The sequence below is a fragment of the Apis mellifera genome, linkage group LG16 (genome assembly GCF_003254395.2).
Source record: "Apis mellifera strain DH4 linkage group LG16, Amel_HAv3.1, whole genome shotgun sequence".
Taxonomy (NCBI): Eukaryota; Metazoa; Arthropoda; class Insecta; order Hymenoptera; family Apidae; genus Apis; species Apis mellifera.
In genome coordinates, this window is record NC_037653.1 from 2,779,845 (window position 1) to 2,805,467 (window position 25,623).

A 25,623-nucleotide genomic window follows, 5' to 3' on the forward strand; every position below is an offset into this window, starting at 1 on the left:
CCTCGATCTATACGCCCGCTTCTAGAGATTCGGTTTCCTTCCTCCTTCCAATATTTATATTTCAATACTATTTTAATAATATTTATTTTTAATACTATTTAATACTATATTTTAATACTATTTTTTTTAATATTATTTCTTTTTCTCGCCTCGTCGAAAGTCCTCGATTTTTTTCGAAGAAATAATTTTTCTTTTAATCATTAAAATATTTTTGAAGATCTTAATTAACAAATACGATATGATAAAAGCGAATAATAATTAGAATTAGAAAATTAGATATATCGTAATTATTTAAATGCGAAGGAAAAAAAAAAACAGTTTATCCCAAATCCCTTCCAGGATTCCCTGGTGAAGGGAATGAAACCAGTCGGGCCGTTTTTTCTCCCTTTTTCTTTTGGATCGAAAATTATAGCAGCGCGGGCATCCGACCCGACGCGGGGACAGGATTGACGCAGTTTATTGCCACGAAGATATCGTGTGTCGCGATCAGCTCGCGGAGATTGACCGGAAGTCGCAGGGACGAAGATACGAGGCAGGCAGGCAGGCTGCCGCTTTAATTGGCGACTAGAGTATTCGATTCGGTTCAGGGTTCAACGAATTGGCCTCTCGGCGAATTAATTTATTGTCACTGTCACGGGGCCAACGTTATGATACACGGATGCGGACGGACTTTTATTAGCGGCCACGAATTATACGTGCTATACGAATAAACGAACCGTGAACGATCGGTTACATAATACGACGATAAAGTAAACGTTTACAGCCCAGTCAATTTCTACTTACGATACCGATTCCTTCCTCCTCCTCTTCTTCTTCTTCTTCTTCTTTTTTTCTTACCCGTACACGTATTTATATTATTCGTATTCCGTACCATCTATCGTATAAATTAGTAAGTGATTGCCATGCTGCATCTTTACGATCCTCTTCGTAAGTCGATAGTCGTGTTTAAAATTCATTAAGTAAAGTCATGCTTTCCAATTGCTACTTAATCCTCTCTCGGGATAAAATTTTTATCGAGCGAAAATTCTATAGTTTTTTTTTTCTTCTTCTTTCTCGAGATCTGTTTTCATCGAAAAGATAGGTTATGTTCGTCAATAATGTTTAAAGAGTATCGTATATACAGGATCCAGTCATAATAATTACGATTTAGATAGAATTTTTAATATTCTCGTGTATTAAAATTAAATTAGAAGATAAATTAATTATAGTTTGTATCTGTTCGTATTATTCGAACGATTATACCGTCTTTCGTTCCGTTTGTGTTTCAAGTTATATATCTGTGTAGTGTTATATTTGGAAAGAAATGAGTTTCGAAAGAGTTTTTCCGTACTTCTCTTCATCTGACCCAAATGGCTTCGTCCCTCTATCGTGAAGGAGAACGACGTGCCCTTATCTCGAAGACACTTTTACGAATTAGCACGATAAAAGCAGTTCACTATGACAGCCGTGTAATACGAGCTGGAATCGAGATGCGCGACCTCTGTCGAGTTAAGAACGAGAAGCGAGCGTTTCAGTGTTTTCACTTTATCTGCCTCTTCTCTCGAGACGTACGCGTGTGTGTATGTATCAAGTGTTAAGGTGTCGTCGTTAAATTTTCAAGATCGTTTCCTCTACGTTTCGACGAACGTGACGTCGAAATAATAATTTCTCTAAACTCCAAGTTTGTTGTTTTACGTTCTAATTATTAGGTTAGCTCGTCGCTACTAAATTTTCATAATTGTTTCCTTAATTTCTTTTTTCATATTCATTACGTAAATCATTAATTAAAAATCTCGTTCTTCGAGTTTTTTTTTATATTGAATTTTTTTCTAATTTTATTATTAACTCGAAATAAGATGCTATAAATAACCTAACCTAACCTCTCTCTCGCTGTCTGCATTCTGTTTTAAATATTTTAACCAATTCGTTGATAAATATTATTATTAACATTATTATATATCAAACGTCATCGAAAATTTCTTCGTGAAAAAAGTTGTGCTTGTTCTAAAAAAAAAAAAGACGGGGAGAAAAATTTATCATCTCTCGTTACATATTCATACAAGCAGAGCAACAAGTGTTCGCCTCGAATGCCTATAAAATTCTAACGCGCCACATTTAAACAGCCCGTCTAAAAGTGGACATCACAAAATATTTAGGGCAATCTATTCCACTTTACGAACTATTATTAGTTCCGTGAAAATTCATCCTCCCGAAATAAATGCCATCCTTTCTCTTTCTCTCTCTTTTCTACCTCTCTTTCTCTCCCTTTCACCGTTTCTCGTGGTTAGTCTCGCTCCTACGCTCGAGACTGTTCTTTGACTTTTCTCTGGCTGTCCTTGAAGGGAAGGGAACGTTGACCCTCACGAGAACGTCCATCTGTCCGTCCGTCCGTTCGTTCGTTCCTTCGTTCGTTCGTTCATTCGTTCGTTCCTTTCGTTCCTTCGTTCGTTCGTTCGTTCGTTCGTTCGTTCGTTCCTTTCGTTCGTTCGTTCGTTCGTTCGTTCGTTCGTTCGTTCCTTCGTTCCTTCGTTCGTTCGTTCGTTCCTTTCGTTCGTTCGTTCGTTCCTTCGTTCGTTCGTTCGTTCCTTTCGTTTATTCGTTCGTTCCTTTCGTTCGTACGTACGCTCGTTCCGAACGTGGTTTCATTCAGAATGCTATGCCAGCCAAGATCGACGTTGATATATACTGGATGAGGAATGATGCTGCACAACAGAGAACAACACCAACACTGTTGTACTCTGCATTTTTTTCTCCTTCGATCGTTCGTATATCGTTCCCTAGATAGCTCGGTCAACTACGTAGACACGAATAATTCCTCGTCGCTGGAGAAAACGTTAGATTCGATATTAATATCGATAAGCGAACGTTTAACTTGGATATATGAATCCATCTAATCGAAACGATTTGTTAAATCTTCTTTTTGATCCGTTAGAATTGCAACTTTTTCAAAGGAGGAATTTTTAAATTTGTTCGACGATATATCCTATTGCAAGGCAAATACAGTAGCTTCGATAGTAGACGCGGTCATCCCCACCACCTGCTGAAATTGCTTCGGTCGAGCGAGCCTCTGCGTTTTTTTACACATCGCGTGAGAAAACGGTCGAACGTCGATGTCCTTTTTTGTTGCACTCGAACTTATTGTTTCTCGCTCTCGCCAATAGAATAAAAACGCGATAACGAATCTCTACCTCTCCTTTCTTCGCTTGGCACGACCATGGTCCCAATTAATATTTATTTGTGTTACGTGCGCCTACGTTTTTTTTCAATTTATACGTATTCTCGTCACAAAGATCCCGAGTTTTTCAAACTCGATCGAAAGATCGATATTTCTTACGATTTCGTTACGTAACATTTCGTTGGACAGAAATTATACAAGATCGGGCTCTGCAGCGTTTACCGATTCCCTTAACGAGAAGAATTTCTGCCGGTTGGATAAATATCGAGAAACGCATGTAGGCCGCGGCAATATGTTTACATACGTAAAACACAGGTTTCCGGCGGAGTCCGGAGTCCGTGCTTATACACAATGCTTGCGTCGAAAATAGTTTTTCAACGTACACGAGGGTCCGCGTTTCACGACATGTGGCGGAGTGTGGGTCGCCAGTGCGTAGGTTTCTATGTACATAGTATATTGTATATACAGTGGCGAGAATATAAATAGGGAAAGTCCTTAATTTATGTCTACATATATATATAGAGAGAGAAAGAGAAACAATGTTTATATTATTTGGATATACAGATATATGCGAAATGTGTATTTTAATACTATGTTGTAAAAATGATAAATGGTGAAAAATGTAAACTTGTACTATTATACGTAACGATCAAAATTATTAATTTTTAGTAAAAGTATTCCTTCCTTGAAATCTTTAGGTTATTTTTGATCGAATCGAGTCGGTGATCGACATAACCTCAATCGACACGGTTACGATGCGTGATAAAAGTTAAATAAATTTGTATCTACGTTGACAAATTGATCATTTTTGAGGCAAAAACTGTTACATATCGATCATTTTATAAATTTATTCGTATTGTTTCTTGTCGAAATCGATACGCGGGTGGAGAAATCGAAGAAACCATTGGCAAATAGCGAACGAGCAAAGCGTTGTAAAATGGTAGCCGGACGACGCGAGTTCGCAAACAGATGCACAATCAGAATTCCCGGCTAGCGGGTGATTTCACGTAAAGCGAATGTGGTAATACCGGCTATAAATTTCCATTCCGCAGCCCGTACAATTACGCTGGAATTGCTAACGAACTCTCTTCTCGAATAAAGTTGAAGTGAAGAAACGCGTTAAGGGTGCAAATCTAGTGCTTCACGAATGATGGTAGTTAAAAGTTAAGATTAAGAGTTACATTTGGAGATGAGAAAATTTTTAAAAAATATTTCTCGTAACTGCGTTTTGAACGACTATTTGAGAAATTGGTAATTGAATAAGTGAAAGTTAAGATTAGGTTATGTTTCAGTGTAAAAGATCGTATTTGAAAGTGAGGTTAGACGAATATATTTGAGCGTAAAAGGTGTTTCTTCGTATAAACAGTGAAAGTTAGGTTAGGTATCGAAAATTATTTTTTTAACTTATTGAAAAATAGAATTCGAGATTAGATTAGCTTGAAGATGAAAAATTTTGTTTCGAATATCACGTTAAGACTGTCCGATGGTAACTTTGTCGATACCTCGCGGGGAATAGTCTCGACAGCAACTCTCGAGAGTTTTACTCTCGAATGTTATTCGCGCCCTAACGTGCTGAGAGCAAACGAATCGGATCCACGACGACGACGACGACGATGGCGACAGCGAGTGGGTGGTTGGGCGAAGATCCCGGCCATATGGTGTCCACATTCCATTTCTCCTGCACCGACGATATCTGCGTGTTTGCCCTCTCGTTCTGCCGACAGCCAGCTTACCTCCCGCCTTGCGAATATCTTTGTAATTGAAAAAAATTTTGCTTCTTCCCTCTCTTTTCAACATCGATAATATTTTCCCTCGACCGATCCTCTTCGATCGATCGAATAGAATCGAATATCTTGGAATATTTCTTAGCGGAACTATTTATCGACCGAGTTTATGGTTCCAATCAAATAATGCATCGATCGGTAAATGTCTCGGATAAATTATTCGTAATCAATATTTTTTTTTTCCAGAAAAAGATTGTAAATAATAATATTCCTCATTCGTTACACTGTTCCGTATCCACATTTATTAAAAATTTTTCTGTAATATACTCGATGAATTAACTCTATTAATTTCCTTTAAATCTAACAATTATTGTTATATGCCCCAGAATTTGATTATTGCATTTATCACGATTTTCCCGCAAATGTTCAAGCGCAGATCAATCAACGAAAAGTCAGAAAGGAGAGAATACAGGAAGGTTATGCAAATTAGGACGGTGGAGGAAGATGATAATTTAACACTCGGTAGCGGGAAGCAGCGTAGTCTAGAGAGGGCAGGTGATTGATTATCTTTCTCTAGCGATCTGAGGTACTCGAGGGTTAATCACCGTCGTAAATCATCCGACCTGGTGCTTTTTCTATACAACCCGGGATACCTTTCCCTCAATGATTTTATTGCGCTTTAAATTTGAAACCGATCCCGGGTATAAAGGTACAAGAGAGAGAGAGACTCCGGCGCTGGTGTTTGCAGGTACGGACGGGGAACAGGTAACACAAAAAGGTGGCAGAAAAGCAAAGGGAACGGGAAGAAAGAAGGGGATCGTAGCGATCCATTGTCTTCCCGTTCCCTTCTCGTCCTTCCCCTGCCTTTTGTAAGAAAATGACTCGTTTCTCGGGTTCCTCGAAATTTCTTTCTGTAACCTGGTGTCACTGTAAACGACCCTTGTTGTGTATTCACCTCTTGAGGTAGAGGAGTGGTAATGGGACCAAGAGTATAAGTCTTGGGGAAAATTTGAAATTTGTTTTCTCTGTCGCTTGGAAATATTTCAAATATTTCTAATTCGGGCGGGAAATTCGGAAATAACGGTCGGTCTGTTGATGAATAAACGGAAGGGATTTTCGATCGATAAGGAAGGATATTTTTCTACAATCGAAAAAATTTATTTACCGAATTATATATACAAAGAACGAGAATGATTTTCTTGTCGACGGATGGTAATAAATTATAAACAATTATTGGATTGGAAAGAAGATATCGAACGACGTTGAGAATTTTTTCTCCTGGTAAAACTTACACGCGAAGCTTATTACGGTTACTTGATCGATATAACCGACCAACAAATTAAAATGCAAAAAAAACTAGAATCTATTAAACTGACTAACTTGATATCAATCGATATTAATTCATCGATCCTGTGATAAAATAATTAACACAACGTAATTCAATTCAATTTATATACAATTATAAACAATATAACCTATAACTAACAATAAAGAAATTAATATCGCAATTGTTTAGTTCCGAAGGAAATAGAAGATTTTGTTCCGTAGATAAAACAGTTGCAAGCAGAGCGTAACAATCCGAAGGGGGGAAAAAAGTCCCTAGACGGTTGAATTTCGTTGAATCGGAAAAAGGAAAGTTTGCCGAAGTTTTTAGGGCGAAGTAAACGTGTAGTACGTTTCAGGGAAAACCGGATGCATCTGTCTCTCCTCTATGTTGCTGGGCCCATAGTCGATTCCTCGCCTCCCTTCCCTTCCCTCGAAAAACCCTCGTCGTCGTGGCCGTTCCTCCCACCCTTCTCCCCTCCCCTCCCTTCCTATATACTCTGGTCATATTTTCGGGCTATTTCCTTTCGTAATCAATTTCGAAAGTGTTGTTCGACGCTCCCGTGGGCAAAAAGATGGGAGATAATCGAGCGGGAATGCCACCAAGGGGGAATAAATAATCGGATGCGGCGAGTTTGCCGAGCGACGCTTAAAAATATGCCAGCACTGAATCGCGGAGAGAGATGCTCTGGTGCATCTTGAATATACGAGTGTATGCACACGTGCATGCATGCATGTTGCGTGGGCGCAGTCTGAAGGATATCCGGTGTTGCTCTCCTCTCGCTCCTTCCTTTCTCTCTCTCTCTCTCTCTCTCTCTCTCTCTCTCTCTCTCTCTCGTTTATTTCTGTTCTTGAAACATCATTTCGGGATCGTTTTCTCATCGTTTGTTAATTATTAATAGTTTCCTTGTATCCAATGTCGATGATAAAATTTTTGGCATTCAAATTTTGATTTTAAAATATATCATATGTATATACACGATTCAGTTTCTTATGTGATAATTCTTATTGAATTATCGCATAATGAGTTGAGTGTAATAAAAGTTTTCGATCCAAAAATCAAAATCAAGTTTTTGAAAATTTTTAGGTTAGATTTCAATCTATTAGTGTTTGTTAAATTGTGGAGGTAATTTATTCTGGAAGAACCAGTCGTAATGAATTAAGAGATAGTTTGATTCAAGGAAGAAAAAAAGTTTGTTATTTCGAAAATTTAGAATAAATTTTATTCTACATTTTTTTATATCACAGAATTTTCTCGTATTCCGTTTTAGAAATTAATCTACTTCGTGCTATTGAAAATTTTTTTTAATTCGAAAAATATTTATCATTTTATAAAAAAAAAATACCGATATATATTTGAAAAATTATTTTATAAAAATATTAAATTTATTAAATTGCTACGGCACAGTAATGAAATTACTATATATATCACGGAAAAGTTATCTAGGGGAAAAATATAAAAGATCCTAGCCGATAGATCCTCTTTACGACTAAATTCCCTGGGAATCGTAAAAAAGAAAAAAAAAAAAAAAAAGAAAGAAACGTGTCTGCCGCAAAATTAAAATTTAATAATCCGGATAAGCTGTCGTCGCGATAAGAATTTATAGTGACGGTCGATTTATAGCCGATTTGTTATCTGAGATTTACGATCGTATTAAGGTACTATATAACGATTAATTCCTACGTTAGCAAGAAGTTTCTCCGCGCCGCTACTACTTTGCATGCGAAGTCAAAACAGCTTCCGACGACCAACTCTCTCTCCGTTTGGCTGGCAAGGGAAGTTGAACAGAGGCCGGCAAACATCTGTCGTAACGTCTTCGCTGCATGGGGCGCGCGTTCCCTGTCAGTTATGACAAAAAGCTGCAACATCCTGGAAAACGGCGGTGCAAGTATGCTTCTTCATTTCCTTATTGTCCCTGGTTGTTTGTTATTTCGCTGTCGCCTCGGCTTTTCTCTGTTTCTCTTCCCTTGTGTAACTTGAATGATCGATGTTCAATTTTGAATAAGATAAGCCTTTAATACTTTGTAACTTCCTTTCGCGAAAAAATACGAAAGGTTATGTTATCGTGTTTGTTTAAATCTCTTTGAGTTATTATTATTTCTTGAAACGTGAGTTTGCGTGACTTGAATAAATCAATAATATTTATTTAAATATTTATTTGAAACGTATATACGTGTGTTTCTTGTTTTATGTGAAAGGGAAGAAAAATACAACGGGAAGGATTAATATTGATTGTTTTTGTTACACAATCGTTGCTTTTTAACCAATCATTGGCCCGGAATAGTTCTTTCAACGATTGCCAACTTTGTTTCATATTATTCGTATTACCAACATTACAAGAAGTAATAAAAGATAGATTAATTTCGATATTTTGATTTGTAATAAATTTTTCTCGTTAATATATTTATTTAAAATATAAAGCTTGAAAAGTGAATCGAAATATTTTTGTGATCCATGATTTATTTAAAAAATACCTATATTATTACAAAATTTGAAAAAAAGTAATCTAATCTTGGGAAAAAAAGAAAAATAATAGAAATAAGTGAAAAACCAATTTTGTTTGTTTAAAATTAATTATCTTTATTATTATTATAAAAATAAATTAAATTAGATAAATAGATAATAATTAAAAAAATATATTATTGATAAATGATAATCGATATAATAATTACGATTGATACTTATATAGGTACTAGGTACTGTTATCAAATATGTTTGGTTTAAATTAATAATCGAAAAAGACAATATTGTATTTAAAATGCCATCTATATTCTTTTTCTACATTTAGGTTATAGATTCAAGTCTAAACAAGCTCAGTGATCAAAATATAAAAAAAAAAACAGTATTCAGTTATTGTAATCATTGTGAAAATTATTATTCTTTCTTTCGTTTTGTTATTTTATCTGATCAACAAATTATCATTGTCATCATTTATTATAATGAACTCTTTTTACAGTACAGTAGTCTTGTATCCTAGAATAGGTTAGGATCGAAACTTGCAAGGCAGGGTCTTTACCAAGAATTCTGTCTTGGCGTGAAATGAATGGTAAGATAGAATGAGACAATATTACTCGCGTTTGTTTTTGTTAGATAAGCTTGTTAAAAACTATGTTTGATAATTCCACTTCTAAAAAATATGGATAATGATGACCAACTTACGAGACAGAATTCTGATCAGGATGCAAGATTACATGATTTATCGTTAATCTATTATCATTCATTTATTATAATTTATTTTATATATTTTTATTTAAAATTATTAATTGAATTATTATTAATTTCTTCTTGAATTCGAATTCCATTCTTCCATTCTTTTCAGTTTCTATAACATTGTAATTATTTTACAATTGTTAGATTATTATCAGAAAAGGTTATAAAGATTTTTAAGAAAAATTCTTAATAAAGATTTCTTTGCCAAAGAATTGTACAGTTTATTTATTTAAAAAAGAACGTTTTCATGATGAGCACATTATAATTAAGACCGATTACGAGCATATTGTCTAAAAATCTTAGTTTTTTTGTTACAGCTACATTAAATTTTCTATCAATTTTATTATTTATTTGAAATTAATGCTATAAGTATCGATATTTATTCTAGATCTTGTATTTATTCTAGATATTATACGCAAGAAAATATTTTATCCTGTCAAAATTCTAACCTAACTTTTTCTTAAATTATTATTTTCCATGGAATTTTAAACTTCTTCGATATTTGAAAATGGAACTTCGGAACGAGCTTCGAGCGTGTTAAATGAGATAAACAGTCTAACAAAACTCGATATCGATTTTTATTGATTATTTCAAGCGTATATCGATGACGGCACAAAAGTCACTTATCCAACAAGCATCTGAAGTCGCTGCTAAACTGCGTGAAGTGGGCAGCACTTTACGATCGCAGTATGAAATCCATTTTAGCTTTCCGTTTCCAGTGAGTTGAAAGGACGTCGAACTGAGAAATGATTTCGATATGATAGGAGGAATGCCCCTCTAGCATTGTTAATTTATTGCTTCGAACAGTTTGTGTTTCATAGCAGAATAATTGGATAGGAAGAAAACGTTTTATCATTACGTTGTACGATAATTGCTCGAGAACTGTTGAAGATTTTAATGGAATCCGGCCTTCTTTCTGCGATACGAAACGCACGAGTTTAATCGCTTCTTCCGAAATATAGCTTGTTTTGTTTGGGATGCAGTGTGTGCGCCTGATATTAGATAACTCGTACAAGTTACGACCTCTAGAGAAAGACACGCAACCGATAAGAATCGATCCGGTGGCTTTACCAGTTGGCTCGTCAAACACGATCGTATCCCAAGCGTAGAAATACTATCCCTGTCAAATGGTTTTCGGTTAAATGTAACATTATGAAATTTTATTGAAAAATATTTTTAATTTTTTTGAAATGTAAAATATTATTTAAATATTGATTACATGAAAAAAATATTTTAAAAAAATTATTTATTATCAGTGAAAAGTAATTGTAAAAAATTAAGAGTGCATTATTGTTTCAAGTAAATGAAAAATTTCTATCGTAGCAATTACTAAAAAGAAAATTAAAGTTTTGAAATATGTTCGTTAACTTGAGAAAGTTAGAAAATATATATTTTTTTTTCTTTATAAATATCTATTGCTAAAATATGGATATATTTTAGCTATGATTTTTTTATCATGTATCTATATGAATATTGTAACTATATATTTTGGATCTCAGTTAAATAATTCAATCAAAATTATTAATTTTTCAAATTAGTAAGAAGCTCGTATTCCTTCCTTGAAATCTTTGACTAGGTTATTTTTGATCGAATCGAGTCGGTGATCGACATAACCTCAATCGACACGGTTACGATGCGTAATAAAAGTTAAGTAAATTTGTATCTACGTTGATAAATTGATCATTTTTGAGCCAAAAGTGAATATTTTAACCATATCATCTACTTTTTGAATTATTTAACATTTTTCTTTAGATCCTACTTTAGACAAGTCTACTTTGGACACGGTACCTTTATGCATTTCATGCTGTACGCAATGTGTTGGTCGTTGAATCGCGCGATCTTGACACAGCGAGAAGTAGAATTCTCATTAAAATAACTTGACGGAGCGGAGATCTAATTTTGTCAGCGTTATGAACGGACGCACCCTGACACGGCCCGTTGAAAGAAAAATATTTTGGATCACCGTCAACTTGCCCGGTCCTGTTAACTTTTAACCGTTTTCCGTGCTTCATTTCGAGGTACGGAGAATGCGCGGAAACGAAACGAGCCAGAACGCGCACTGTTTGCGCGCGCCTCTATCTCAACCGAAATTCGCACGAACCTCCTTTACGAGCCATTGTGTAATTGGCTTTGCCAGTGGCACGCGAGTCTGCCTTCTCAAAATCGAAAACGCTCGAAATAAACTGGCTGCTTTGACGCTTGCTAACTTAACGCTATCGCGCACTCCATTCCTTTCCCTCGAAAAATTTTCTTCTTCGTCGTTAGAGCAACTTTGCATCGTATCGACACAATTTTGATGGGCGCAATAACAATTTAAGAAAATACACTTGGATCTTTCTCATCTTTGTGTTAATAGCTAAATTTAATAATTAATTTTCAACGTTGAGTTTCTGTTTTCAATAATTAATAAAATTTCAAGTTTGAAACATCGATAATCGATAATAAATATCGATTTGGTTAAAATTTTTGAAAAAATTTTAATTTTAATCTTATATTGAGTAAAATTAATATAACCATTGTTATATGTAGATCATATTCATAAAAAAGTTATAAATATTAGAAACTATAATAAATTGAAAATTATATTTAGATGTAATTAATTTGCAGATCTTTTGGTTTAAAGGCTGTTTCCGATGGTAGGGATGCGGATCGGAATTTATTTTATATAGAAATTTCTTAGAGCACAGATGTTTGCTCGAAAACGAGCCAAGCCTTCGTCAAAGTTTACTTGGCTCTGCGCTTGCTCGATGTTCGCCCGCTTCGCTTAACGTTCCTGCGCGCTTGTCTTTCTACGCTTCAGTAGCGTATCATCAAATTCGCGGGCCCTCGCGTAACGTGACATTTTTTTTAAATTTCATTTCTCGATCGTTAAAAAATTCATAACATATTTCAACCGATTTCTTTAATCAATACTAATGGCAAATAACGATTCAAACAGGGCGTGAAAATTTTTCAACAGGAAGATATTGAAATATAAAAATCAACGCAATTATTTAATTTAATTTAATTTCTCGATCGTTAAGATTCCATTTCATAGAAATATGATTCGTAAAAATATAAAAATTTTCCTAATAAAATTTTTCTAATGGAAAATGATCGACACATAGTGAGAGCGATAAACTGTATAATATCGTATGTAGTTTCGAATGGTATCGTTGCCGGCTCGACACTCGAGATACACCAAAGAAACATTACACTTCGATATCGTTTTATCTGCGCTATTTAGTTTTCGTGCGGCACTGCAAGGACCGCGACCCGGAAATACGTTGTTACGCAACTATGATCTACGTTGACACACGATCGGGCAGGTCTGCACTGCGGATAGATAATACTTGGTATAATTTGCTAAAAGATAGCGTGAACGTGCCAGACTTGAATCGTTTCCTTTACACGTTGTATATCCGCTATCTAATATTGATTTTGTCTATTCAATATCTAAACTAAATTACGTAAATTTTATTTTTTTTTTCAATTTCAAAAATATACTCAATTTTATTAGATTTTATACATTAACTTTCAAATAAAAATAAAAAGTTATATTTTTGCAATTAGAAATCTATCTAATCTAATTAAACTTTAGTTTTCATATATATATATATATTTATATCGAAAATAAGATTAATCAATATTTTGTCAAAAAGATCAAGAAGGGATTTAGAATCGTATGTTTGAAAAAAGATTTTCGAAAAGAATGAGTGGAAAAAAGAAAATCGTATGGATGAACGTTTAGAAAGTCTACAAACCGGGCAAATCGATTGTTACGCTACTGGTATCTGTCGTGCGGATGTGTGTTGGTGGTGGGGCTACGAGTGAGTGGGAGCGACGTGGCTAGTTGCGCGACTGAGTGAACGAACGAGAACTAGAAGGACGAAGGCTGGAGAAGGATGAAGGAGAAAAAGAAGGGAGAGAGAGTCGAGCGCAGGAAGAAGTGATTGAGAGGGGCGGGGGGGGGGGGTTGAACATAAGGTGAAAAGAGGAAAGGACGAACGATGGGTAGAAAGTACACGGGCAGCGGGAAGGACAGAGAGGAGATGAATGAACGTACGTACGTGGCAGAAAGAGAGAGAGAGACGAGACATCGACGGGTGCGCGTGGTAGGGTGAGATAGAGCGAGACAGATGTTCGAATGAATGAACGGTGCACGACGAGGATAGAATTAATGAGTGGGATAAATATAGAAGCGTGTAACGCGGTAGAACGAGACGACCTATCTCTTCCTCTCCTTCCGTTTGTCTATCCTCGCCCTCTCTCTTTCGTTGATGTTCGGCTCGCTTCGTTGGTCGCTCGGTTTCTCGGCTTCGGCTCCTCTATCCCGTGTGCCGGTGTGATCGAACGAGATAGCTTACTCGCTCGAAAGCAACCTCAAATACAATATCAAACGAAATAGAACGAGAGGATTCTTCTTTGTCGTACTATGATCTACACTACACGCGTATATATTATATGCGCCAACTGAATCGATGTTATATACCGTCAATTAAGCTAGACCAACTTATTGATAATATAGTACGCTTGGAACTCATTCAATATAATAATCCTCGATCTTTTATTATCTTTCAATCTGTTCGATTCTGGAATCAAATGACGATCTTTGTGAAAATACATGTTCAAACGAAATAGAAAATTTAGAAAGTGACTTTAGAAATTAATACCAGCAATTTATAAATAATGTAACTTTAAATAAACGAAGTTTATTAAAATATAATTTATTTCTCAGCTTTCTCACAAATCGTTCGAGTTTCACAAATTTTCCTCCTGCATTATTAAAATCAAAAGATGAAACATTGAAATGACTGATATGATTCAAGAATGCGCTTGTGGAAAGTTAACGGTATTAAATATTTTCAAGTAGATTATTTTCACCGATCTCTCTCTTTATTTCGTAACGATATTATAATATTAATAACAAATACAAGGATGATTTTCGAGTTGATTATAACGGAATACGCGTGAGGATTTATCGTCTCGAGTAATTAATATTAATGAGACCGATGAGTCTGAAATAATGGGACGGATACCTTAAATGCCAAGTGAAAGATCGAAGGTATGTGGTCCGATATGCAATCCGGTTACTTAATAAGTCTTAGAGATTCCTCCAGTTCAAAAATGGCATCGTTGTTAAAACATAACGGTTTTTATCGTCCCTTTCCCGTTCGTATCTTTCGAAGCGTAGAATCGAAAATGCGTGAAAGTAAAAAAAAAAAAAAAAAAAAAGAGAGAAGTAAAAATAGAAAATAAATAAAAAAAAAAATGTAACCCGGTAGACGTCGAGCGTGTAAAGTGACGCGGCTAGAATCCAATGTGGACTCGTTGTCGATTGCCGCCGAGTGTAAACGCGAGAGAGGTAAACGCTTAAATTCGATCGATAACGCGAGGATCGAGGCGCATCGAACCCCCGGTGCGGACAAAAAAATTTCCCACAGCGCGGAGGGAGGAGGAGGAGGAGGAGGAGGCGTGTGCAACGTGTAGAGAGCACACGTTTGACAGGGACGAAATAAAAAAAAAAAAAATCACCGCGCAAGCATTGCCACCTCCAGCGTGGCGACCGACGACCGTCACTGTCGCCGCGCCGACGCTGTCGGTGGTATACACGGTGACGACATAGGTAATGTTTTCATTCAATCTAAAGCTTCAATGATAGCTTCCGCCCATTCATAAAAAGCTTCGTGTTGCGAACGAGTCGTTGGCCACGATATCGCCAGATGGCATACCGTGCACGGAACTCGGCCGGCCCTCGCCCCCCCCCTATGTCTCCCTCTCGCTCGCTCTCTCTACTTTTGTCTCCTCTATCCCCCTCGCCTGGCTGTCGCCATTCATGGCTTCCTTCCCACCTTTTCCCTTCCTGCTTTCCCTCTCTCCCCATCCGTTTCGTCCTACTGCCTCTCGCTCGTATATCTCTCTTCCCCCCTCGCACTCCCTCCTCCATCGTTCCCGCTGTTCTGTCCTTCTCTCTTTCTCGTCCGTCGTTTCTCCAACTTGTTTGCCTCCCCTCCCCCCTCTCCCTCCGCCCCTCCCCCGTCCCCTTACGCTGCGCCCAATCGCCGACGCGTTTCTCTTCTTCTTCCCTCGCCAGCCAGGCAACTCGACTCGTTCACGGCAAGCTCATTGTCAGTCGTTCGCCAGCAGCTCTCGTGTTTGTTTCGGGTTTTGACATTTTACCGTTTCTTCTCCTCGCCTCTGTGTCAAGCAACGTTCATTCATCCATAGTCTTCGCGCGTCACGACCACTTCCTGTTTCCAACGCGATATATATATATATACGCGTGTTTATTGTCGATTAAACAATTTATACGGATTTTATATATATATATTTTCATTCGATCGATAAATCGAAGGATCGCGTTTCAGATGAGATTAAAACTTTTTCGGTAGAAAGTAAAGTCTTCGTTTCTCGTTGAGTGAAAGGCGTCTGATGGAAATATATATATCTATATATATACGATAGAGAATCGTTTTTTCGCCCGAATTTGTTGGCGATCGTAACGTGTGCGCTCCATTCTCGTCGTTAAATATCAGCGACAAGGAGGCTCATGGTTGAAATATTAACGACCGGGAAATGAGAGCAGCGCGACGTGACCGATGAGAGGGTGATAAACAGCTGCCGTCCGGTGGAATTCGAGGACGTTCCTAGATCCGTTCAACCGTTCGAACGGAATTGCCTTTCCGAAGGCATCGTTGCTGGTGCGCGTGCGTCATTCTGACTAACAAACACGCTTTAGAAGGATTCTATCGGCCCTGGCGTGGGCGAGCCCATCTTCTTTTCTGGATTTTCACTAGTCCCATGAATTTTCAGTAAGTCGACATATCATTTTCCTCTCTTCTATTTTTTATTATTATTATTATTATTATTTTTATTTCTCAATCATATCATCGTAAATGGATATCAAGATTATAAATTAGAGGAATTGAAAAAAATTTGTCGTCCGGTACGATGTCGGTATTTTTGCCCGCGGCAAAAAAATAATTTTATTGGACGGAAATATACATATATATGTGCATGTGGCGAGGAAATACGCCCGATCTTATCGCGGACATTTCCGGCACGTTGTTAAAACATATCTGGACCGGAACCTCGTTTTAAAAATTCTATTTTTTTCACGGATGATATTTATAACGAGCATCTTATTTCTAACATCCTGTTAGAATGATACAAATACATTTTTTATCGTTAGATCACGAATATTTACAGGAATTTGGTTTTATTATTGTTAAATTTGGATTATTATTGTTAAACGTACCGAATTTTTCTTTTTTTCAATATCTCGTCTCGCGTGGCATACAATTTGCGAATAAATCGTCGCACACTCGAGAGATGGAACGGATCGCGAAGCGACGGTGCGCGATAATCGGTTGAATATTCGACTCGTATTCACGGCCATTATCGCGATCGCGATCGCGCACGCGTTACGATATCTTCGGAAACAATCGCCGCGTCTCGCGACTCGAAATCTCTCCTCTCCCGTGCTAATTCGTGCTACAATTGACTCTTTCGCTTTTTTTCCACCGCTTGCGTGCGTTTCTCACCCTTCGGTCTCACCGTTTCGGTTTACCGTTCGGTTTTCAATGAAAATTCGTCTCGCGTTATCACGACGATAGTAGTAGAAGTTGGTTCCAGAAATCCATTAGCGGATGAGCCTCTATCTCTTACGGAGGTATGGCACGAAGGAAGGAAAAAAACGAAAGAAACGCCTTTTTTGTCGTTCGTGGTAGTGGAAGGAAGAGGAGGAGAGTGGCGACCGCTCACCGGGTATGCACAAAACGTCTCTTATCTTCGTTTCGAGCGTATAGAGAGACTAAAAGCTCTGACCTATGCCAGTCGGTCGGTGATAGTAGGGCCCCGCGCATTCCTCGCTCGAGAGTGCACCCTCACTCAAATCGTCCTCGCTACCTATCTTTCTTTCTTTCTTTTTTTTTTTCTCTTCTTCTTTTTCACAACCGCGCCGCATTTCCGCGTGGGTGTTCGCACCACGTGTGCTCGAAACGTGCGCGCACAATACGTTTCCTCGAATCCTCCCGATTGTTCAGTATCTCTGTACATCGTCGATACTTGGTCTGAGGACGTGGCTATGGGTGAGTGAGGCAAGCCTTATCGCGTATAATTTTACACGTAGCGAGGATTATTATTATTATTAAAAAGGGGGAGGTTCTCAATTTGATTGAATTATTTGGTATTCAATTTTGCTTCTAAGAAAAAAAAATAGGATGATTAAAGCATTTTTGCATTATTTCTCGAATATAAGGATATTAATTAATTATTTGATAATTCGAATTATTAATTTTATCTTTTTACTAAATTTTTGAAAAAAATCTATTTTTTGAAGGTGGATGATACATTTGTTGTCTCTTTTTTTTTCAATCATAAAATATAAGAATATCACTTATTTTATTAATTTTTCCTTTTACAAAATATTTAATAATAAAAAAAATTACGTAGATCTTATAGTAGATTGAAGAATCGGATTGATAATATTTTTTAGTCCAATTTTCAATTTGTGTAAATATTTTCAATAACAAATTTTTTAATAAAAATATTGTTTGACAATATTGATGACAAAAATTATCATTGCTAAAAAATGCATCGAGCGTGAAAGACTCGCGTTTACACTTTAAAAATACCATAAATATGTTTATACAGCAAGGATTAAATTGCGAGGTAAAAAGCATCGTTGCACGAGACGTATTGTATATCTTACACGTTGAGATGCGTGTAGGTCGCGAGAATGGTCTTGTGCGAGCAAACGTCGTTTCTTCCAATCCTGTATGTGGAGTGGGTCGGAGCACATTGAACATATTATCCAGCCAGATTTAATATTATCAGCGAATAGCTATTTCACGATAGTTTTTCGAGAATATAATTCGAGAGAATGAGGGAAAAAAATAGAACAATACCTGCGAAATACGAATTATTTTTGTTTTTGTAAGATAAGAAATAAGAGACTTGCGATCAATATATATTTAATATTATATTCAAGATAATACTACAGTTTGTTTCAGTTCGTTTATTACATTCACAGTCAAATTCATTTGGGCGAATTTAAGTTAAAACAATATATAATTTAGCGTATACAATAAAATATTTATATAAATTTAGGAATAAAGATGATAATATACAGTGTATTAAATCTTCGGAAAAATTTAAGCAGCATATATGCACGATTTGATCGCAATGATGAGAAGAAAGAATATTCTAGATATTCGAGAACACAGAAGTCACGTGACTGTGCTTACATTTTAAATCACTAGATGTCGTTGTTAGACCACTGACTAGTTTCGATGGAACGAAACAACGAAAATTCTTCGGTTTCAATTCTAACCTCGTTTCAGATTTTCTCTTGTTAATTGAAAAGGAAATTTTTTTTTGACTTTTCCTTGACTCCTGATATTCCTAAATGGAAATAATTAATCGGCTAATCGGATGTAAATCGCGCTGTCACAAAGCGGTAGATGCGTGGAGGACACGATTGATCTCGGCTGAACAAAACGCTCGATTCTTCCACAACTGTAGGCGCTTCGAGTGGGCCGATGACCACTGAATCAAGAACCACAGTGCACTCGGGCCACGAGCGCCCACGAGCGGCGCACTCGCCCACGTAGACCAATCCTATCTCGAAGCTACGTAGGTAGTGCCGCGTACATTCTTCGTGTCTCTTTTAGCGTGATCCGAATATCGTTTTCGACTCTGTTCATTCAAATCCCTTCTTCCACTCACCTATTCTCCGTGGTTTACTCCAGGATAGAAACAATCATGCCTTGTATCTCGAGCGTAAGAACTTTCGGACTGAAAGTTAGGTTAACTTACAAGATTGTTGTCTATACGACACGAAATGAATGGAAAGATAAAGTTACGTTTGATAGATAGTGTCGCGTGTAAAATCTTAATATCTTACGAATTATAATTAAATTATATACATATCTTTATCCCCATTACTTAGAAATTCATTCTCTTGAATCAATTAAATGAAAAGTTTTGATACGTGTCAAAATCAATATTAATAACATCGATGCAGAAATTCAAGAAATTTTATTTATCATTCGAAAATAAATTATTGACACTAATTAAATAAATAAATATCGATTTTCAATCAAAATTTTTATTTTTTTTTTTTTAAATTACTCTTTTCTTTTCGGTAAAATAGGAAAGGCTTGGGAAATCATATTAGGCAATAAACATTACGAAATGGATTTTATATGCATTTAATGAACATTTTACTGCTGAAAGTCTGAATTATTCACATTTCGATTTGATTTTCGCTTTTGAACGAAAGTGAGAAACGATTTGTTCGGATAAGGAAAGGAAGAAAGGGACGGAAAAGAGGGACTGACGGATCTGGTATCGTTTCAGGTGGGGATGAAGCGCGTGTCGCGAGGGCGAGAGGAAGCGGACGCGGAGCATTACCGAGCCTCATCCTCGCTAATGGAACGCCCTTGTCGAGAGTGTCACCACCTCGCGCGGGCTGGCCAGTGCGGATCAACGAGGCGACACTTACTACCCCGAGTCAGTCAATTCATTATCAGCAGCAACAACAACATCACCACCACCAGAATCAGCATACATCGAGTCCAAGCACACAGAGAGCTGTCGAACAATGGGCTAGCGAGCGGGCAACATCGTCGGTTTTGTCGGTTGGTCGTTCCGCATCACCATCCTCGCCAGAAACAGCAAGGAGACCGGGAACAGGATCGTCTAGAAGAGTTTTCTCGTCGTCGAGTCGAGTTAGGCCAGGAGGCGGAGGTGGGGGTGACGGAAGGGGAGCAGAAAGAAGCACAGAGATCGGTAACGGTATCAATTTCACGAATCACTGGCAGGAGGAAGAAGAGCTGGAGGCGAAGAAGAAGGAGGAGCACGGACGGAAGCGTTGCGTGGACACAGCGGCGCATTGTCAAGCCGAGCATCTTGAACTGAGAGGTCGGCCGATGTCGCAAAACAATGCGATCGCGCCGCTCTCGCGGCCACCCTCCTCGCAGACGAACGTAAATGACACCACCGATGCCGTAGCGAACAGCAACGTTGACGATGGAGAAGCGCATTCCGTTCAAAATGTCACCACCACTGGTCGCGTCCATGATCACAATCGGCCGTTTCCTCCGCCAAGATTGCCGACCGTGCACGTTGCCACTGCCTCGACAGCGCCCCCTCTCGCGGCATCGTCGAATCCGAGAGTGTTGGTCACAGCTCCGCTCAGTCCACTCTCGAACACCTTCCGAAGCAGACCGAGAAACGTGGATACATCGACGGGCGAGACGAATGCGCGGGGATTGGTATCGAACGACACGCCACCTAGAAGTCCTATAAGCGAAGTGAGTTTGACCGTGCCCAGGCCAGACGGAGAGAGGGCGATCAACGAATACGTCGAGGCGCCGTTCAAACATAGCAACCAACAGGAGCGACGGGTCTTCGAGGATGAGAACAAACGGGGGATCGGTGCCGATTGCCCGAAGATCGACAGGAGGCATCGGCAGAAAGGTGGTGATGCGTCCGTCGCGGCGACGCATCGGCTGCACGCGAGCAGGACTCAAGCGTTTCGTGGTTTGATCGCGAGCAGTGGGACGAATGCGACCGCGTCCGCAGGCTCGATCGCCGCGAACACCGCGACACCGAATGCGGTGACCAAGCAGCCGGTCTCGTTCACCAAAGAACCGGCTAATAGCCTCGCTTCTAGGACTTATGATCCGGCCGGTTTGTCGATAATGTGCAATTTCTGCGGTAGATGTCGTTGCGAGTCTTGTCGGGAACCGCCTCCATTGCCCAGCAAATGGCTGTGCGACAACAAGTGTTTCTGTTCCGCCGATACGATTCTCGATTACGCTTCTTGCCTGTGCTGCGTGAAAGGACTGTTTTATCATTGCGTAGACGGGAATGGGTCAGGTGGAATCGATGGGGAGGCGGCTGCTAGTTGTGCGGACGAGCCGTGCTCCTGTACGGGAAATAGGAGAGTCTCCAGGTGGGCCTGCCTCGGCGCCTTGACACTCGTCATGCCCTGCTTATTGTGCTACTGGCCGTTCAAAGGATGTGTCGCGGCATGTGAGGTGTGTTATGCACGGCACGCAGCCCAGGGATGCAGATGTAATCCGAACACGACTGGGAACGCCGGAAACAGACATCATCCGATCGCGAACGATATCGGGGATTCGAGGGATCCGGAGAAAAGGTTACTCGACCCTGTCACGCCGGAACTCTAATTGGAAGAGATACGACAACGCAGTAATACCAATACCACCCGCAGTGTTATCTCTCACGTAGGGGGGGACACAAAAATTGCTCTTCTACGCACAGAGATTGTCCGACAGGAGAGGGGAGCAAAAACGAAAATTGCATTAAGTACAAGAGTTGCATTTAAGTCGAGAAACGATAATCGAGAATGACGAATTTGTACGTCTAACGTCGCGAGTGTTTTATTTATTATTCTTCCATGCGCGCGCGAAAATGCGAAGCGAGCGAGAGAGATTGAGAGAGCAAGAAAGAAAGAACGAATGGAAGAACGCGAGATCGTGTCACGGGGGAGGGAGATGATGCTAAAAAGGATATAGTGGCGTAGGAAAGATGATAGAATGATAGCGAGGAGAAAGGGCGAGAAAGATGACAAGGTACGCGAGCTTGCGTATTAACGCAGAAACATACCACTTACGTATAGATAGGTCTATACACGATAGAATATATAAATAGTACCGCGCACACACAGAGAACGAGTGCGAGCGTGACCAAGCGAATGTGTGGAACGTGAACGTGAGAGAGTGAGAGAGTGAATAGAAGAACCACTAAAGTATATTAAACGCGAGCACGTGTACGCGCGTATACACGCGTTTCTGCTGTTACTTCTTGCTTGAAGCGCGTGTATGCGCGCATCTACACTTAGATTATAGATATGTATATTGTATATTATATTTGTATAAAGAAAAATCTTTTCTACGGTTAATTTATTCGTGGCTGAATTGCCAAGTAACACATATATAAAGTTTCGCAGTAAGAGGAGCACGACACGGAGAAAAGAGGCGAGACGAGAGAAGGCCGAGCGAAGACTGGGATTATTTGCAAAAATTATTTCCAGTCTCTCACCGCTGCGATAGGAAACGCATAAAGAGTATCGGCCGTAAAGAGGAAGAAAGAGGGGAAAGAAAGCAGGAAAGGGCGGGGCAGGGGGAAGGAAAGCTCTGAAAAGAAGCATTGTCCGTATTTCCGAATGTTTTCCTCGGCATATGATGTATACGCTTTTATACTCGTTAACAGTGGAATTGTATCGAGCGCGCGAGGCCCTGTCGAGCGTTAGAGAGCGTGATATGACACGAGATCGAGATAATGCACGCGCGTTCGGGTTGCGTGAGAGCGAGAGAACTGTAAATCTGTAAGAATGAACGTTTGCGTTTATGTGTGTATGTTAAGTATGTATGCGTATGTGGGTGTGCTTCATGGGGTCGACGAGAATGCGGGCAGATGGAAAAAGGACAATTGCGTGGGGGGCATAAGCGCGAGGAGAAGAAAACACAGATCAGGAGGAGGGAGTGGGGAGAAAGAGCAACGCACGCCTGAAATCTCTTCTACGTACGTATATAGTATACCACATTCGGGCGTCGTTTCCATTTTGTTAATTTTCTCTTTTTTTTTTTTTTTTTTTTTTTTTTTTTTTTTTTTTTTTTTTTTTTCAGTATTATCTAGTCGTGCGAGTTTAATTAAATATCGTTTCGTTAGGGAACGGGGGAATGACAAAAGCGATACATGCATGCGTGATGGTTGCTAAACTGATGCTGTTATTGGCTCCGCTCTCTGCTTTACAAGGAGATTGGATTTGGACGAAGGAAATTCGCGTTAACTGGATCTTTTTCTTCTTTTTTTCTTTTTTCCTTTTCTTTTCCTTTCTTTTTTTTTCTCTCTCTCTCTCTCTTAACAAACGTTGACTTAACTTATATATACAGGGATAATCGTTTTCCTCATTAGTTCAAGTCTACTTCTCAGGCAAGATTTAGAAAATAATTAACGCTTTGAGATTCTTTGATGTTGGAGCTGCCACTGCAGCCCGCAACGGCGTTTAATTGCACGGTAACAGCGCTTCCCACGCGGACGGAATTCACCGAACGAAGGTGTGTTAACTTTCCATTCCCGAGCAGCTTGATCGTTGAAGAATGTACCACGCTGTCGATGTTCCACGAGGACACACACATCGTCGTCTTTATGATCGTACGATTGTTTCGTTGTCGAAATTTATTATCTGAAATTATTTTTTTTTTAATCAAATATTCTATAAAATTATATCATTTTTCATTTTTGCATATTTAAATATCGAAAGCGTTACGAATGATTGAACGTATATCATTGATCGTAAACGAAGTCGACAGCGAGTAAGGATTGTTAGAAGTTCATAAGGTACGAATGAGAAGAAAGGAATCAAAATGTTCGAAAATAATGTCACGAAAAAAGCGATTGTTCGAAACGATGATTCTTCAAACTACTCGTTCGGCTTCGCTCATCGCGAAGAAGTAGCGAGAAGTGAGACGAAATTATTACCATCGAAAAATCAATATGGCGACAAAATATCGAACGTCAAATGAATCGTGACGCATCTACATTCATACCTTTATTCTTCCTATGTTGAGGGAATAAGAGAACGCATGGTACATAAAGAACGGAGATTGATCGATAATTGATAATTTTAAATTCATTGATCGGGTTAGACTTTCACCAGCCAAGAATCGTTTACGTAAATAAGTAATACTAGTTTAAAAGCTCAAGAATAGGCAATCGAATTTGATTGGTCGTTTCTAATAGATTTAATATACGAAATAAGAACACTGATCGAAAGTGTCACCATCTACAGATAAGATCATATAATACCATGTGAGCAGCAAGCGAGTAAACTATACAACATTTATTTATTACATACTCGAACTTTTGTTGCGGATACTATATGCTCGAGTCTTATCCCCACCATTGCAAATTCTTTTTAGTGAAGTGTATAATATCGTACCGAAATAATATATACGTAACGAATTTTTTGAAATATACAAGTTTTCAATTAAATCTTTTGCTTAGTTCTCATTACCTACCATTTATTATTGTGAGCAAAAATAAAATAAGGTTAGAATTATATATATTCCGATCTTATAACGAACGTATAACGAATAAATATTGTATATCTTTCTTAACTTCTATATTTCAAGTGTCAATTCTTGAGCCTGAACTAGTGTATTACGTTCATGTTGTGAATATATTTTACGTAACAAAAGAAAGAACGAAAGTGTTTCACAGAGACGCTGAGAAAAGTCGAATTGGATTTTTGAATGTTTATTAAGATTCGATTGAATGAATCGATGCAAGGGGAAAGAAGTTTGCTACAATTTTTAATTAGAAAGTAAATGTGCGACAATCCCATTGATGTGTTTGTATATACCTACGCACACGTCTGTATGAATATATATGTGTGGTTCGATGTGTGTGCGCGCGCGCGTATCTCGCCAAGCGAAAAGAAAAAAAAATGTAAGTTTTTATTAATATTAACTCTATATGCTCTGTGTGTGTATATGTCTTGTAAATATATATATATATACATGCATATATGTATATGTATATATATGCACATAAATATTATATATATACACACATACGTATATATACTTGTATATATATATATGTATACATATATATTTATGCATTTCTGTTTAACATGTTAGAAACCGTAGTTTGAGGACAGTCAAAATTCTTTCCGATTTATTCTCGATTCTCCGAATGATTTTTAGAAATTTGTCTGTCGTTCTTTGCAATATTTTTCATTTTATCGAATGCGCAGAGGCTATAACAGGACAAGAAATCCGATCGATTCTGTTTTTATCATCTTGTCTTTTACATTCTATCTTTTTTTTTTTTTTTTTTTTTCTGTATCGTTCATTATATTATTATTATGTCTTTCTTTCGACGTTTCACAGTATATTATCGCATCGTACTTAGGCAACGGTCATTTTCGAAATATCGAATGCAAATAATTTCGATGAATCGAAATATACTCTTTTCTCTTTTGCATTATTTTCCATCACTCCGAATAGTCCTTAGATTAGCAAAAACAAAAAAAAAAAAAAAGAAAAAAAGTGGTACATGCACAAATATAATTTTACGTAAATATATATATATATATCGTTGATTGGAAAAAAAACGATCGAGAGAAAGACAATTCAATCTACACCATGAGATCAGAATTAATATCGTTGAACGAAAAAAAAAAAAAATAT

The 25,623-nt window shown here is 38.1% G+C and overlaps 1 protein-coding gene and 1 long non-coding RNA gene across 5 annotated transcripts in view; one reads left to right on the forward strand and one right to left on the reverse strand.

Annotated features, from left to right (window-relative positions):
* Positions 1–25,623, forward strand: part of LOC725117 (protein sprouty homolog 2) — a 32,490-nt gene that overhangs the window by 5,745 nt on the left and 1,122 nt on the right. The window contains exons 2-4 of one of the 4 annotated variants that reach the window (XR_001705909.2): positions 7,891–8,090; positions 19,754–22,948; positions 23,053–24,877. Coding sequence is in view for 2 of the 4 variants with exons in the window: in XM_016916988.2 (XP_016772477.2) it covers positions 17,478–17,481; positions 19,754–21,591 (1,842 nt within the window). In the remaining 2 variants the exon portion in view is untranslated. Of the gene's footprint in view, positions 1–7,890; positions 8,091–17,460; positions 17,482–19,753; positions 22,949–23,052; positions 24,878–25,623 lie in introns of those variants that run through there. The other 3 variants (XR_001705910.2, XM_016916988.2, XM_006559419.3) reach the window with 3 other exon arrangements.
* Positions 10,169–11,771, reverse strand: LOC102655793. The gene is made up of 2 exons (XR_408366.3): positions 11,201–11,771; positions 10,169–10,532 (listed from the first exon to the last, which is right to left on the reverse strand). It is a non-coding gene; the product is annotated as an uncharacterized LOC102655793 (long non-coding RNA).